The 15,773-nt window shown below is 30.4% G+C and overlaps 2 protein-coding genes across 2 annotated transcripts; both read left to right on the plus strand.

Annotated features, from left to right (window-relative positions):
• The first annotated feature begins 1,086 nt into the window (after positions 1-1,086).
• Positions 1,087-4,082, plus strand: LOC132315095 (xylan glycosyltransferase MUCI21-like). Its single transcript, XM_059813852.1, has 3 exons — positions 1,087-1,793; positions 1,883-1,960; positions 2,602-4,082. Exons 1-3 carry the CDS (start codon positions 1,571-1,573, stop codon positions 3,921-3,923), a joined length of 1,623 nt encoding a protein of 540 aa, XP_059669835.1. The 5' UTR covers positions 1,087-1,570; the 3' UTR covers positions 3,924-4,082.
• Positions 4,083-9,298: 5,216 nt separating this feature from the next.
• Positions 9,299-12,276, plus strand: LOC132314748 (agamous-like MADS-box protein AGL18). The gene is made up of 9 exons (XM_059813571.1): positions 9,299-9,720; positions 10,458-10,530; positions 10,662-10,737; positions 10,896-10,960; positions 11,309-11,408; positions 11,491-11,532; positions 11,708-11,749; positions 11,858-12,006; positions 12,131-12,276. Exons 1-9 carry the CDS (start codon positions 9,378-9,380, stop codon positions 12,216-12,218), a joined length of 978 nt encoding a protein of 325 aa, XP_059669554.1. The 5' UTR covers positions 9,299-9,377; the 3' UTR covers positions 12,219-12,276.
• The last annotated feature ends 3,497 nt before the right edge of the window (positions 12,277-15,773 follow it).

Below are 15,773 nucleotides of genomic sequence, written 5' to 3' on the forward strand. Positions count from 1 at the left end.
CTTTTATTATTATTTTTTATCATGACAAAAAATTCACACACTCACGTTATTCATAATTACGAGAATTTAAAACCAATAACATTTTAATTAGTATTTTAATTCATCCTGTTAAGTTTGAATGGTCAAATGCTCCACTCTATTCCAAAGCATAGTTTTTTCTTTTCTTCAATGGGCAATCAATGTGTTGAATTTCTTATAATATACCTTATTTCATATAATAAAAGCAAATGTTTTTTTTTTAAATGAAAAACAGCTAGAAAGACGAATCAGAAATAAGAAATCCAATAAATTAGATAAGCTTAAGATGGTATTATGTGGTAACAATATGGATGCATCTAAGTAGCATCACTTATAGTGGCTCCTTCCATTTCAATTTAAGTATCGTTTACGGGGAGTAATAATTTTTAAGGGAACATGTGGAACATGCATTATTTGTCTGAAAAATTACTAACTTGTCCTTTTAAATTTTGAACAAATGACATATATTGTTTGAGAAAGAAAAGTGAACTATTATTTTTGGACAACAAAAAAAGAAAGCATGACACTTATTTTGGGACAGAAGGAGTAAAATGGATAAGGAGAATTTGATGCAACTTCTATTATTTTGATAAAACTATTCCTTTATGTTTGCAATTTTTTTATTATTTTAAATCATGTATATCTGTCCCATATCACATACACCATTCAAGTAAGAAGTGCAATTAGAAAGCTAGACCTCAAGACTTATTTATCCGATCTCTGCCAATACCACTGTGTCTATGAAGACCTTTATGCTCGCATATAATTGGTTGTTGGAATTAAAAAATTTCATGCACCTTCAAGTTTGGAACTTTGAATTCAAGTTATTCAACCAAATACAAAATGAAAGAAAATATAAAAATAAGAAGACATTTACAAAGACAAAATGCAATTTATCCAAGATATATACGTAGTGTGCGTGTGTGTGTGTATATATATAGTACAGTAATACTTAAAATAAAAGAAGGTCTATACGGAATTCGAAGGAGCGTGAGACACACCCAATCAAGCCAGAAGGAAGCCAGATATAGCCAGCCAACACAGTAGTGTACTACCAGGTATGTTCTCTCTGTGTAGCTCTGTTGCTACACGCATTTGACTGTCAAAATTAAAACCCCTCCTCTCCTCTGTAAGCCTCCGATTTGGTCTTCATTGTCACCTCCATTCCTCTCTCTCTCTCAAGAACCACAATATAACACCCCAGAAGCGCCTTCCCTCTAAGAACCGTATATACCCACCTGTCCAATACTTCTCTGTTTCATATAAATCTCTCTCTCTCCCCGTCTCTGTTCATCCATATATCTCTCTTCATATAGATTTTGGCCTCCTTTCACACCACCCGACCTCTCTCTCTCTCTCTCTGAAACAAATCTCACATACCCACTTGTCCAACTCTTCTGTTTCATATAAATCCCTCTCTCTCTCTCTCTCTCAAGAAAAAAAACAGAGCAAAAACAGAGCAACCCCTTATACCCACTTGTCCAACTTTTCTGTTTCATATAGATCTGTCTCTCTCTCTCTCTCTCTCTCTCTCTAGCTTGTTGCAGAAGAGATGGTGCGCTATCAGAGATACCATCAGCTGAGAAAAGGTGAAGTGGCTGTTTTCGAAGAAGATGAGGAGTCACAAGCCTTAGTTTTTGTCTTTGGAAACTCTGCTTACAACAACAAGAGAGCAAGGCCTAAACTTATCTCTCTCCTCTTTCTCTCTCTTCTCTCCTGCAGCTTGATTCTAGCCCCTCAACTCTTCAACTTTCCCCCTAACTTTTCCCTCTTGTGTAAGTCTTTACTTTTTATGGTCTCCCTCTATTTTCATTCATTTCTTCTCATTTCCGTCTCTTGATTATTTTCTCTTCTGGGTTTGCAGATTCATTTGGACTTGAAGATCAAAACCTTGTCAATGGGATGGATGTCAATGCTTCCCTATGCTCTTCAATTTCTAGTGGTAAGTGCTTACTACTTTTATTTTTCTGTTTACATTTTCCTTTTTCTAAATATTTTCGGGTATTATTTATGATATACACAACCTTGTTGAGATGGATGTCGAATATTTACTTTCCTCATCAGTCTCTTTTAAATTGTTTTAAAAATAAAAAATAACATTTTGTTCTTTGATGAATTCTTTTGGCTTAATCTTTGATCATAGAGGGATGAATAAGCCCTCTGTTATTCAATCTCTAGAGATATATTATAAATATCATATTTGTTTGTGTGTGTATAGTGTTTAATCTAGGTTAGACGCATAAAATATTTCCATTTTGTTCCCTCAATCTCTGATGATATATGTATATATTTGTGATTTCCTTTTTCATCATGGTGATATAGATGTAATACCCTTTGTTCCTAAGTCATTTTTTGTCTTTATTGTTTAATCATGCAGAATGAATTTATAAATACTGCCTTTTCTTTTTTCATTTTATACCAATATTTTCTCATCTCCCCTCTCCCTCTCTCTCTCTACCTAGGAATTTTAAAACTGTATGGTCTATTGAATTCCTCTGTGTGTGTGTGTGTTTTTTAGCTTCTTTTTTAGAATTTTGTTTAGTTGTTTTCAGTCTAATGAGAAGATATTTGGTTTAAATACAGGAACCATATGTTGTGATAGAAGCAGCATTCGCTCAGATATATGTATGATGAAGGGGGATGTGAGAACACACTCTGTTTCCTCTTCAATCTACCTTTACAGCTCAAAAAACACAAGTGACTTCACTGATCATTTATCCGGTATGGCCAAAATTGGCAAAGATGAGCAAGAAGTGGAGCTCCAACATGAAAAGGTCAAGCCATATACCAGAAAATGGGAGACAAGTGTTATGGGCACCATTGACGAATTAGACCTTATCTCAAAGAAACAAAAATTGGGTGCTCAACATGTGTGTGATGTCCGGCATGATGTGCCTGCAGTGTTCTTCTCGACAGGGGGCTATACCGGTAACGTTTATCATGAATTCAATGATGGAATTTTGCCTCTTTACATTACTTCTCAGCAATTCAACAAGAAAGTTGTGTTTGTTATTCTCGAGTATCATAATTGGTGGATTACCAAGTATGGAGAAATTCTTTCACTTCTCTCAGATTATCCCCCAATAGATTTTAGTGGTGATAAGAGAATCCATTGCTTCCCAGAAGCCATTGTTGGTCTAAGAATCCATGATGAGTTGACTGTGGATTCTTCATTGATGGAAGGGAGAAAGACAATCAGAGATTTTCGAGACCTTCTAAACCGAGCTTATGAGCCCCGAGTTAGAGGTCTAATTCAAGAGAATGAACAGAGAGCCCAGTTGAATTCGAATGAGAAACTTCCTGGTGTGCCTTCATCAAAGAAATCATTAGAAATGGTACAGGAAAAGCGAGAATTGAAAAAACCAAAACTGGTCATATTATCTAGAAATGGATCAAGAGCGATAACTAATGAAGATTCATTGGTGAAAATGGCTGAAAATATTGGGTTTCAAGTGAAAGTTTTAAGGCCTAATCCGACCACAGAATTGGCAAAGATGTATAGGGCACTTAATTCAAGCGATGTTATGGTTGGTGTCCATGGTGCTGCCATGACCCATTTTCTCTTTTTAAGGCCTGGCTCCGTGTTTATCCAATTGGTGCCCCTCGGAACAGAATGGGCTGCAGAGACTTATTATGGGGAACCTGCAAGGAAGCTCGGTTTGAAGTATATTGGGTACAAAATCGTGCCCAGAGAGAGCTCATTGTACGACGATTATGACAAGAGCGATCCTGTTCTGATGGACCCTAACAGTGTGGCCCAAAAGGGATGGGAATTCACTAAGAAGATCTATCTTGATCACCAAAATGTGAGGTTGAATCTTGGAAGATTCAGGAAGAGGTTGGTTCGCGCCTATGATCACTCCTTTGCTAAGATGAACAAGCATGCACACCTTCAACCACAGTAATTTTTCAAATTTCACTCATTTTTTTGTTTGAATATCTTTTAACATTTGTATATTAGTTAGCACCAGAAGAAGATTAGGAAGATGTTTTTGTAAAGATTAGTGATCATTTCAAAAAAGTTGTAAAAGTTTACTCTTGGTATATATTGTTACAAAGATTCTATATATTCTTTAATCTTTCATGTAAAAGTTTGCTCATTTCAAAAAAGTTGAATATGGTTTTAACAAGAAGAATCTACACAGCTTATATGAAATACTACCAAACTGTATTTTTTATCATGTTGGTCTTAATTTCAAGAGTTCTACGTCTTGATGATTTATTGAGTTGAATCTCAATTCTACTATGATTTTATGGGGTGTTTTCTCAATTGGCTTAATGAAATGTCGTGCTAAATTCCAGTCTATTGATGTTATGATGTATTGGGGATGAATTTGTTGACACTGCTCTTCATTATCTTCAGTGTTTGCCTGTTTTAGTTGTGTATTAGTGGTATAGGCGCTAGAAATGATTTGGAAAAGCATAAATATATACATCAAGATTATGGAACGTGGAAGATCAGAATGTTCATGTAGTCGGAGCTTAATGACTTTGTTCTCAACTGCTAACCATAGACCACAGCTGCTCAACTTCAAGCAGACCTCTTACTGGTATTGTTGATTTAATGGTTGTAGTTAATACAACTCAGCTTAATTATATTTCATTGACTTGTGTCATTACATAATCTTTTTTACACTATTATCTTATGAAACATAGATGGACCAAATCTCATCTGTTTTGGTTCAACATTTCATGAAATATTTAGTGGTTTGAACATTTCAGTGCCAACATTTTGTGGACCAATTTGCTCTGAAAATGGGATGAAATTAGATATTGATGTGATTAGGTCTCACACTAAAATCCGTGTTGAACTAATTCTAGTGTTCAAGAGTTGCTGTTTGTTATCAGCATTTGTCAAAACACACAAAAATTACAGTTATCAGGCACACCTAACAACATCAAATTCAGAAACTTTGTGAATTTCTCTATGTTGTATGGAGAGTTAACCCCAGCCCCAAAACACACACACACACAAACCAAATCCCTCTCTCCAGCCATTTTACTTTTAGAGGTCTTCTGTAACTCATGGTAATAATTGGTTTTGGATCATTGTATATGCATAATTACTGAATCTTTGCCAAATATTTTTAGCTATATGGAACTTGTGAAATATTGCCATCACCTCTCAACCTTTGTTTCCTTTTCTTCTCTTTTGCCTGATTATTTGACTTTCTTTTCCTTCAAAAATTTGTCTTTGAAAATGTTGGACTGTAAAAAGGACTAAGACCAGAAGTAAAAACAGCACCAAACATTGTACTAGTATATAAAACTACCTGCTTGGCTTGTTCGTCCCAATTTTCTCAATGAGGGTAATCAGGTTGCCTTTTTATGGAAACTCAACATCATGTGACATACAAAACATAGATTATTAACGATTATTGGAACAAATCATGTTTGGTACGTGTTCAGTCATTGATTTTCATTAGTGCATTGAGTGTACAGTATTGTGTCAAGTCAGTGATAAAAAGTAAAGACGGTTGTGCAAGAGATCACCACCGTGTGTGTATGTGTGTGTGTGTGTGCGTGTGTGTGTGTATTGTGAATTTGTTGTATTCAAACAACATACCCAAAAAGTAGTAGCCTAATGTCTGATTATGAAAAGGAAACCCATTGTCTGTAAACTCGTTTAGGAAGTTGGTATCAAACTTTTAAGAAAGTTTAGGGGAAACCCTTGATATGTATGTATATTGTATGGTTGGTATATGGAGGGCCTTAAAATGAAATAAGCAGCCAAACGCAACCCATAAAATAGATGTTGCTTGACTCATGGACCAACCATCACTACTTGGTCCACTACAACTGCAATCTCATCCCAAACTCTTTCTTAGATGCCTTTGGACATTCAATAACCCACATCACTGCCTCCATTCTAAGACAACATTACAACGCTAAGAATGTTTTTATAATAAAATAGATTTATAAATAAATCTCATGTCTGCATATGCATAATTAATGTGTACAACTTTTTTTATAAATAAATTGAAGTTAAAAAATCAAGCAAAATATATATATATATATATATAATGTAGCGGGAAAAAAATATAAAACAGAATAAAATATAATGAAAGCAAAATAAAATGAGAAAATTAAAATGTGTCATATATATTTGTCCTATTTGCTTACGCTTAATGATCTGTATATACAGCCACTGCTTCATCACCATCAATGAAGCATTAACCAAGGTCCAAAGGAGGTGTTCAGAATTCCATGTTTGGTAGAGAAAATTAGTATATGGAGTTTGGAGTGACCAAATAAAACCAAACTTGAAATGTACTTATTTCAACACCGGCCAAACCCCTCCTTTTCCTTTTCGTTTGCTTTCATTATCACAAAAATCATTAATATGATATTTACTATATATTTTTTGTTCACTTAAATCCTATAGCTTTTAACTTTGAAAGGAAAGGATATGAGATACAATAAACTATACAATTGAAGAACATTAAAAGTTGTTTTCATTATGTTGGGCTGGGCTCAATAATATAATTACTAGGTTGGGCCTGACATCATAATGTAGAGCTTGAGATTAGGTAATGGGTCTGAATCATTTTTTGGTCCTTGCCATACTTTCTAGCTGTGTATTTTTTTTTTTATCGATGTGACACAAACCAAAACACCTTTGTAGAACTATCACATACTTTTACAAGTGTACCAATATTGTTTTTGGTTGGTGTGGAATTTGGATGGGAATTTTTTTTTATGAATTTGGACAACGTATCACAGACCATGAAATTGAGAGTGGTGTTAATTTTTAGAGTCCGAATTTATTTTAAGTTGGTTAAATATTTTACTAATCCAGCAATCCAAATAACTCTATATACAAGAAAAAGTTTATAATTCTTACTGCAATACACTGTTTATAATTCTTAACTTTGACGGACTGATTTACAAATTTAAAGTAAAATTTTTGTAATAATTAGATTTTAATTTTAAAAAATATTATTAGATTTTAATTTTAAAAAATAAATAATATAAGATATTGAGTTATTTTCAAATTATAATAAGAAATAATATTATTTTTAAGTTCCACAAATTTTAATCACCCACCAAGGGAGGCCTTATGGACTATTGGTATATTTTTTACCTCTGGATGGTGAAAGTTTGAGTTTTAAAGAAGTAAAGTAAGTGTTTGAATAGTATGTATATGCATTCTTGCCAATGAAATAATGATTACGTATACCCTAATTTTGATGTTTATACACAACGTCATTTGAATTTGCATATATTAATAATTGAGAATTTTACCTATTAATATATTTTATTTTATTGTTCATGAAGATAACCCCGTTTAGGAAACGATTGCCTAATCTGGTTAACATTATAAACACCAAAAGTTAGAAATAGTAAGAGCTAATTTATCAATTACCAAATGTGTGAAAAAAATCCTATGAAATAATCAAAGAAATACATTAATTGCATCTATTACCTTATTAAGAAGTTTTCCTATTGATATTTTTCTGGTCCACTAAGTTAACCCGATTTAGAAAACGATTGCCTAATCTGGCCAACATTTTAAATACCAAAAGTTAGAAATAATAAGAGCTAATTTATCAAGTACCAAAAATGGGGAAAAAATCCTATAAAAAAAATCAATGAAATAGTGCTAATTAATTCGGGATACTAATAACAAGATATGGTTAATGTTGACTCTTGGTGTTTGGTTTTGCTGTTAGAATAAAAAAAAAAATTGCTTTTATTAGCAAAGTGGTATTAAAAAACATGCTAGCTGTTTGGTAATCCCTCTCTTATAAAGCACTTTTTCATCATTAAAGTATTTCTTAATTTGTTTGATATTGTTTATAGAACCTAGATTACTAATTTTACAATTATTTTCTTTAATATGGTGGTACTATATTTGATAATAGCACGAGTTTATAAAAAAGAAACAAAGAAATGATATTAGCTTCATAAAAAATATAAAGGGATAAAATTATCTAATGAAAAATAATTACATAAAATATCTACTCAAAAAACAATTTTAAAAGTTAGAAATTTTAGCTTTATTCAAAAATTATACTGAGCTGAAGTTGATAATTATTAAAACTACTTTTAGTGATTACCAAGCACATTTAAATACAATTTTTTTTAAAAAAATATACTTTTAGGTGTTGAAAAGCAATCCCAAACAGACTTGTAGTATTAGCACTATTTGACATTATGATTAGATAAAATTTCAAACACATACAAAGCTCCATAGACAGAACATTTTTAATTTTTAATTTTTATTATTTATTTATTACTATTATTTTTTTGTTTTAGGCATGCAAATACAATATTAAACTTCACATCGTCAAAAACCAAAAGGAAAATTACAACCTAGCTAGTACTATACTCCTACGTTTGCACCTTAAAAAATCTTACTTTTTTTGTTTTTTTTGCTATTTAAGTTAGTAAAAAAAAGTTGTATAATTATTCTATTAATAAAATCAATAAAATATATTTATTTATTTTTATTCAAAATTTATGTTGACTTTTGTAAGGTTTTATATTTAATATAGCAAGACTAATTTAGTAATGTTATAAATGGAAGATTTAGTGGATTTAGGAGTTATATAAATAAATAAATCTCAAAAGTAGAACTTATTAGTCCTAAAGAAAACGTTTAGGACTTATTTGTCTTTCAATGAGAAAAGTAGTACTACATGGTAATTTTACCAAACCAAAAACCTTCTCTCTACATTGAGATATTTTCTAATTTAGTTAGAAAGCGTCTTAAAAATTTACTATATGTAGGTGAATTATACTATTTTCATTTATTTATGACGAATTTGGAAACTAGGAATCTACCAACAAGAAAAAGATAGGGAAATTTTTGAAAATTATGATATATTTATAAACAAAGAAGACTTACAAAAATATAGTAAAACCTACATTAAGAATTTGCAAGGGCCATTTTATCTTTACTTGGAGTCTTAGGTGGATCTTAAAGGTAAAATTACTAATTATATCATATTTTAGTATTCAAATCCCACTACATAAGTAAAATGATAAACCTTTTTCTATAATTGAGTCATTCTCATTAACGTATCCACACATAAAATAATTATATACAATATTATATATATGGGGGCAGTAACTCCAATTAATTAATTTAATGGTTGTTTATTCAAACATGGCCTTAGTGAAAAACGTTCAAAACCACCAAGAAAGAAAAATGGTATTACCATAGTTGGATGTTTGCTAGATATAGTAAACTCACTGTTTCCTTTCTATTTTCTCTTCCAAATATAGTCGCACTTTCCTTCATTAGACCCTAGAAATTCAACCAAACCAAGAAAGATACATATAGATGTTGTAATCTATAGATATAAAGATTGTTGTAATATCATTTTTGTTGTTGTGGAGAGTATTTTGGATGCATGAGAGAGGAAGAAGAGGGTGTTGAGATAGAGAAAATAATAGGAAGAAGAAGAAGAAGAACAATGGGTAGAGGAAAGATTGAGATCAAGAAGATTGAGAATGTCAATAGCCGGCAAGTCACCTTCTCCAAACGCCGTGCCGGATTGCTCAAGAAGGCCAAGGAGTTGTCCATTTTATGCGACGCTGAGGTCGGAGTTGTTATCTTCTCCAGCACCGGCAAGCTCTATGAATTCGCCAGTTCCCGGTACATCTACATGTTCTTGATTTTGGATTGTTTGTTGATTAAGTTTTTTATTCAATCATTTTTATTTTATTTTATTTTTTTTGGTTCAATCTTGAGAAGTTGAACATAATGTTATCCATGTGATTTTAATTTATGGGTTTAATGATTTATATTTAAATTTCAAGCACTTGTTTATGTTTATGTTTATGTATGTAAGATTAGATTGTGCCTATTTTTGGTTGCTAGTCCATTTTCTTGATTTTGGGTTGACTCCATTACTTTTTGGTCAACTCATGTTTATCCATGAGTCGGTTCACCTAAAGTGTGGAATATCCTACTTGTTAACTTTTTCAACTCAATTGTTGGTAAAATGGTGCTGGGTTTTTCAAGTCTAGGTGAGACTTAGATGACTCAGCTATGAGTGGACTCATTGGGTTTTTTTTTTTTTAATATTACCATCAACTTAATTGCTTGTTTTTATTATAATTATTTCTTCTTCTTCTTTTTTTTTTGTAAATAAATGTCTTCACCAATTCCTTTTTATCATACTTGTATGAATTCCTATGCTTGTTATATTTTTATACAAACTTTCTTGGATTTAAAATTTTGAAAATGTTCAAATCCCTACTTACGTTTCTAACCAAACAAAGTCATATAATGTGACATCTCTAATTAAGCCCAACCACTTTACCAAATAAGTTTGTTCTGGAAACGAAGGACAACAGGGACAAATTAGGACCCAAATTCACCATACCCAAAGTCAGTCCCAGAATTTTGTTCTTTCAACCAAGTTATTTGGGCCCAATTCACATAGCCCAAAGCAGAAAAATTACCAATTTTTTATTAAATGTCATAGGTCATTTTTGGTTGGATATTGAGCATCATTGCTCAATTTTCATGGTTTCTGAAACAATGAGCAGCATCATTTGGCATGGATTAGCAGTTATAGCATACTTATACACACACATACAAATTACAATGTGTCTCTAGGTATGCAGATATTACATACATTATTTTTAGTTAGATTCTGTTGTATATTTCTCATTTTTTGTTTTTGAAGCATGGACCAAATTCTTGGGAGATACAATAAGGGCCCCGAGCCTTTAGAGCTTCCTTCAGTTGAGCATGTGGCAGAGGTAATTTATATTTTTAAGCAACAAAATGTTTCATAGCGTATATCAAAAGACACACAACGTCACATCACTTACTTATCAAAACGATGTCAGTGCTGTTTCATTTTTTTTTTTTGTGTTTGAAGTATTTCTTATTTTTGTTGTTCTTTGCGGTCTTGAAGCATGAATCCCAGCCTGAGGTTGATGCTTTAAAAGCTGAGGTTGCAAGGTTGCAAAGGGTGCACCGGTAAAGTCTATGCATTATATGTCAATACTTCTGTTCATCCTCTCTCCACATTGTGTAGGCAAAACATATAATGGATACTGCATGAAATGTTTTTGTATATTAGTGTATGTATATTATTTAGGATACAAAATCCAGTATTTCAAAATGTGAAAACCCTTAATTCTGTGAAAGTTAATTCACTTCTTCAAATTAAGCACTTGAAAAGTAAACTAAAACTCGGGGAAATAATTAGTAAAATAAAATTGAAACACCTACTTTTTTTTTTCTTTTTTTTTTTTGTTGATCTCTACCCAATACTACTACCTTTTCTCAACTCTTGTTTTGCTATTATGTATGTGACTTTTGAAGGCGGATGATGGGTAAGGAACTGGAGGGATTGAGCTTGAAGGAGTTGCAGCACTTGGAGAATGAACTGAATGAAGGGATGTTATCTGTTAAAGATAAGAAGGTGATATATACAATTTAGTAACTTATAAAGCTAAGACAATCAGAGCAGAGTTTCATTGACTAGAGTTTTTTTACTGTTTCAGGAGCAAGTACTGTTGGAACAGCTTGAAAAATCAAGATTGCAGGTAAATCTCCTATTATTTAAGAATTTCTCGAGTTTCATACGCCAAACAACATTATATATATTCAAATGAACTCTCAACCATAATAATAATTTTGTATCATTCTCTAATATACAATGGCCAAGTCTAATTACCCAGATTCATATGTCAATATTCTAATTACGAATTGTTTTTGTAGGAACAAAAGGTTGTGTTGGAAAATGAAGCATTGCGTGAACAGGTAAAGAACAAACCTGACCTTGTGAAATCATTTTTATTGTTGTGTATCACAATTTACAAATACATATATATATGTCTGAGATATAAATTTGTTATCAAACGCTTGCAGATTGAGGAGCTTCAACGAAGCTCAGTTGCACATCAAGAACACCGATCTATTGGAAGGAAGCATTCACTGACGAGTTCAAACACAGTTTGTAACTGCACTTCAGAAAGACAAGAAAAAGATGGAGATTCAGACATTTCATTGCGCTTGGGGTAATGTTCATTGCTAGAAACAAATTGTGATCAACTTTTTTTGTGTTTGTGTTTTGAACTTTTGTTGCATTTTAATTACACTAGTTTATCATATTAATTTCGTTACATGGTTTTTGATTTTTAGGTTGTGCAGTGACGTTTATCACAAGAGGAAAGTACCAAAGATCGAATCTGTTTCCAACGATTCTGGGAGTCAACTGGTGTCACAATAAATTTTTCTTGGAGAAATATGGCTGCTGGAACAACATTTGATCTCCATATTTGAAATACTTTGAGAACCTTCATCTTTTATATGTATTGATTGATTATGACAATTTTCGATTTCCATAAATGTTGATGCCAAGTCTATGGGGATGCGTTAAAGCGGCTACATTTTTAAAAATCAAGATAATCATATTACATTTAGTTGTAGATAATTTCATCTTTTTCACATTTGATGGTTTTCATGTTCAAACTGAAAAAATAGCACTTACGTCACAAGACCAAAAACGAAAAAAATTTCTTTGATACTCCCATCAATGATAGGAAAAAAATTAAATTTGAATTTAAATTCTAAGTATAACGTTTTAATAGATAGATAAAAAAGAAAATTTTGAGTAATACTGTTTATGTTACTTTGCCGATAATAAACGTACTATGTCTGCATTTGAGATGCACTGGCTTTCACATGGGAAACAGTAGCTGTTTTAGACTATTTGACTGAAACTTTGTAATACCATTTTTAATCTGAGTTGTAATAATATAATTTAATCATATCTCAAAAGAATAATTCATGTAAGAACCAAATAATTGTTTGAGGGTTACATCAATATTGTTAAATGCTACTGCATTTGTTAGACAAACATAAAAACTGATTACTTAAAGCTATTTTAAAATATATTTTTTCTTTTTAATACGCTAATTGAAAATGTAGTTTCATTCATGTAAGCCAAATAAAAACAATACAAAAAAACAAAAATTATGCAAAACAAGTCCTAAAATAAAATAAATTATCCATATATTTAATTTAGGACTAATATCACAAGAGAATTATAAAATAAATTTGTGTTTCACTGGTCCAGTTCTTAAATGTCACAAAATATGTAATTTCTTTTATATTGTTTGATAAAACTGAAAATTAAGTCTTGAAAATTTTGAGAGTTAAATTTTAAGTGCTGAATTGTAATTAAAAAATAAATATTTTAAAAATATTTTTGAATTATTAGCATTCAGCATTCCGTGATAATTGATGTATATCACTTAAAATTTTATTTCATTTTAAGCATTGAAATGGTAATTAAAAAATAAATATTTTTTGAAATATTTTTGAATTTTTAACGTTAAGCATCTTTCATTTAAAATTTTATTCAATTTTAAGTGGTGCTTATTATTTTTAGCGATATTCAAAGCCTATAATCAAATATACTTAATTAAATAAACGCCAAGTACATTCAGAATCAAAACTGAATTGAATAATCAAACATCGCCTAATTTCAGCTTTAACCCAACTTACTCTGACAAAGAGCAGGAGCAACATCCCGTTCAATAAAGAAACATGTACTAAGATGAGGTGAACCTTACAAGAGTGTGGACTAGTCTAAAATATTAGAGAACATGGTATTCATTTAAATATTTAAAACTGTATTCACTAATAAATACGGGAAGTAAAATACTCAAGTGATGTGACAATGAATGTGGAGTAGTCTAAAATATTAAAGAATATTGTATTGATTTATATATTTAAGATATTCTAGTGAAGAATTAGAGAGTCGACGCTGGTCTATAAATAGTTGGTGAATAATTACAAAGAGTCCATCTATGGGTTGTTGCACCTTCATATTCACTTCCAATCTCACCTCTATCGACTGCGGCCCAGTAAGATCAAATAAATACGAAAATTAGATTATCAAAAGTAGTAAATGATACTCTCTTAAAAAAATTTATTTGAAGGTGCGATATTCATAGCCTTAAATTTCTTATTATTGTCAATTCAATGCTTAATCTTTAATCAAAGTAATGAAACACGCATATATATATACCCTTGTGGAACACTATAATTTTGAAGAATCATAAAATTTTATTGATGTTTGTAGACATTTATAAATTTTTTGTTTTGTTTTGAGATTTTAAAAAAAATTTAGTATCTTTTTATTATTATTATTATTATTATTATTATTATTATTATTTTAAAAGTTTGTAAATCACCACATTCACTAGATATTGTATAATATAAAGATATTTTCGCAAATATCACACCATATACTTATGCATTTATTATAAATATATAGGCTATCAAGGAAATTTTTTTTTAGGATGCATTTTGGGATCATGTCAAAACTCTAACAATAATGGAGGTATTTTAATTGTCAAATCACATTTATATGAGATAAAAGGTAGAGATATTGAAATTTGTTCAAAAGTACCTTAAGAGGTTCAAGCAGCTGCATTTTATTTTTAATTTAGGCAACATAGTTGATTAATTGAATTAGAATGTCTTTTTATTAATTTTGTGATGAATTGATCTTGTTATGGACCTATTGTTATTGATTAATTATATTTAAATAGTTTATTTCTGTTATGATTATTGTGATAGTGTTAATTATAATATATTTATTTTATTATTTGTTATCTATTATTCATTGTCCTTACAAATAGATGATATATAAGAAAATAATAAGATATATATAGTCGAATTTTTTGTTTCAAATTTTTAGTGCATATAACGTATTATATACGTACGCATCTGTATTCATATTTTTATATTTATTTTTTTTTAAACAAATTTTTAAAAAAATATAGAATTATACTCCTATGTTTTTGTACTCGTATTTTTTTCATACTATATTTTACTATCTATGATCCAGACCACTTGTATAGAAAACCCTTGTTCTCTTCTGAGAAGTGAATAAATAATTTTTTAAAATTATTCTTTTATTATATTAGTAATGAATGAATTACTAACCAACGCAAGCCAAAACATAAAAACAAATTATCAACAAAAATTTATTAAAATAAACTAAAACACTTTATCATTAATTTAATTGCTATTTTATTATAGAGTTAATTTTGGGTTTGGCCAAAACATAATATTGAAATAACTTTCAAAAAATTATTATAACTCACATTACAAACTTTCATCCATTTTTTATTCACATTTCAAAAGTTACTTTTGAGACGTATCAAATCACTTTTTACTCGTAAAAATACATTTTTACCACTTTTAACTCTATGTTGACTTAAAAATAATAATTGAAATGACTTGAATACTCTTTTATTTTGATTGTGTGAATTTATAATTATTCTATATATATATCTATTTTGGCCACATGTGTGGAAGCAATTATTGTTACAAAGAAAAAATAAGTAGTAATTAGTAACAAAGAAAAAAATAATTAATTTATTATGTTACAATCCAACTCTACCAAGCCAAACTTCAACTTAGTACCAAAGTTTTTGGTTTTTGAATTAAGGTTTGGGACCACTACTGTTTCGTTACCATGAAATTAATTTTGGGTTAAGTGCAAAAAAAAATCCCTCTATTATTAATATAATGCAAAAAGATCATGTTATTATCAATTTAGTGCAAATAAGTTCCTGTGTGGTATAAAATGAAGATAATACCCTCACTTTAATTGAATAAATCAATAACTATAAATACAGTAAAATAATCTTTTTATTCAATTTGTGTAAAAAAAAAAAAATTAAGTAGCATATCTCAATTTTTTTTTGGACGGACAAGCATATATATATATATATATATATATATATTTCAGCCACTCACTCCAGCT

Source organism: Cornus florida, unplaced genomic scaffold, assembly GCF_030987335.1.
Source record: "Cornus florida cultivar Cherokee Brave unplaced genomic scaffold, ASM3098733v1 CherokeeBrave_3.0.0_Hap2_Chr06, whole genome shotgun sequence".
NCBI classification, from domain to species: Eukaryota; Viridiplantae; Streptophyta; class Magnoliopsida; order Cornales; family Cornaceae; genus Cornus; species Cornus florida.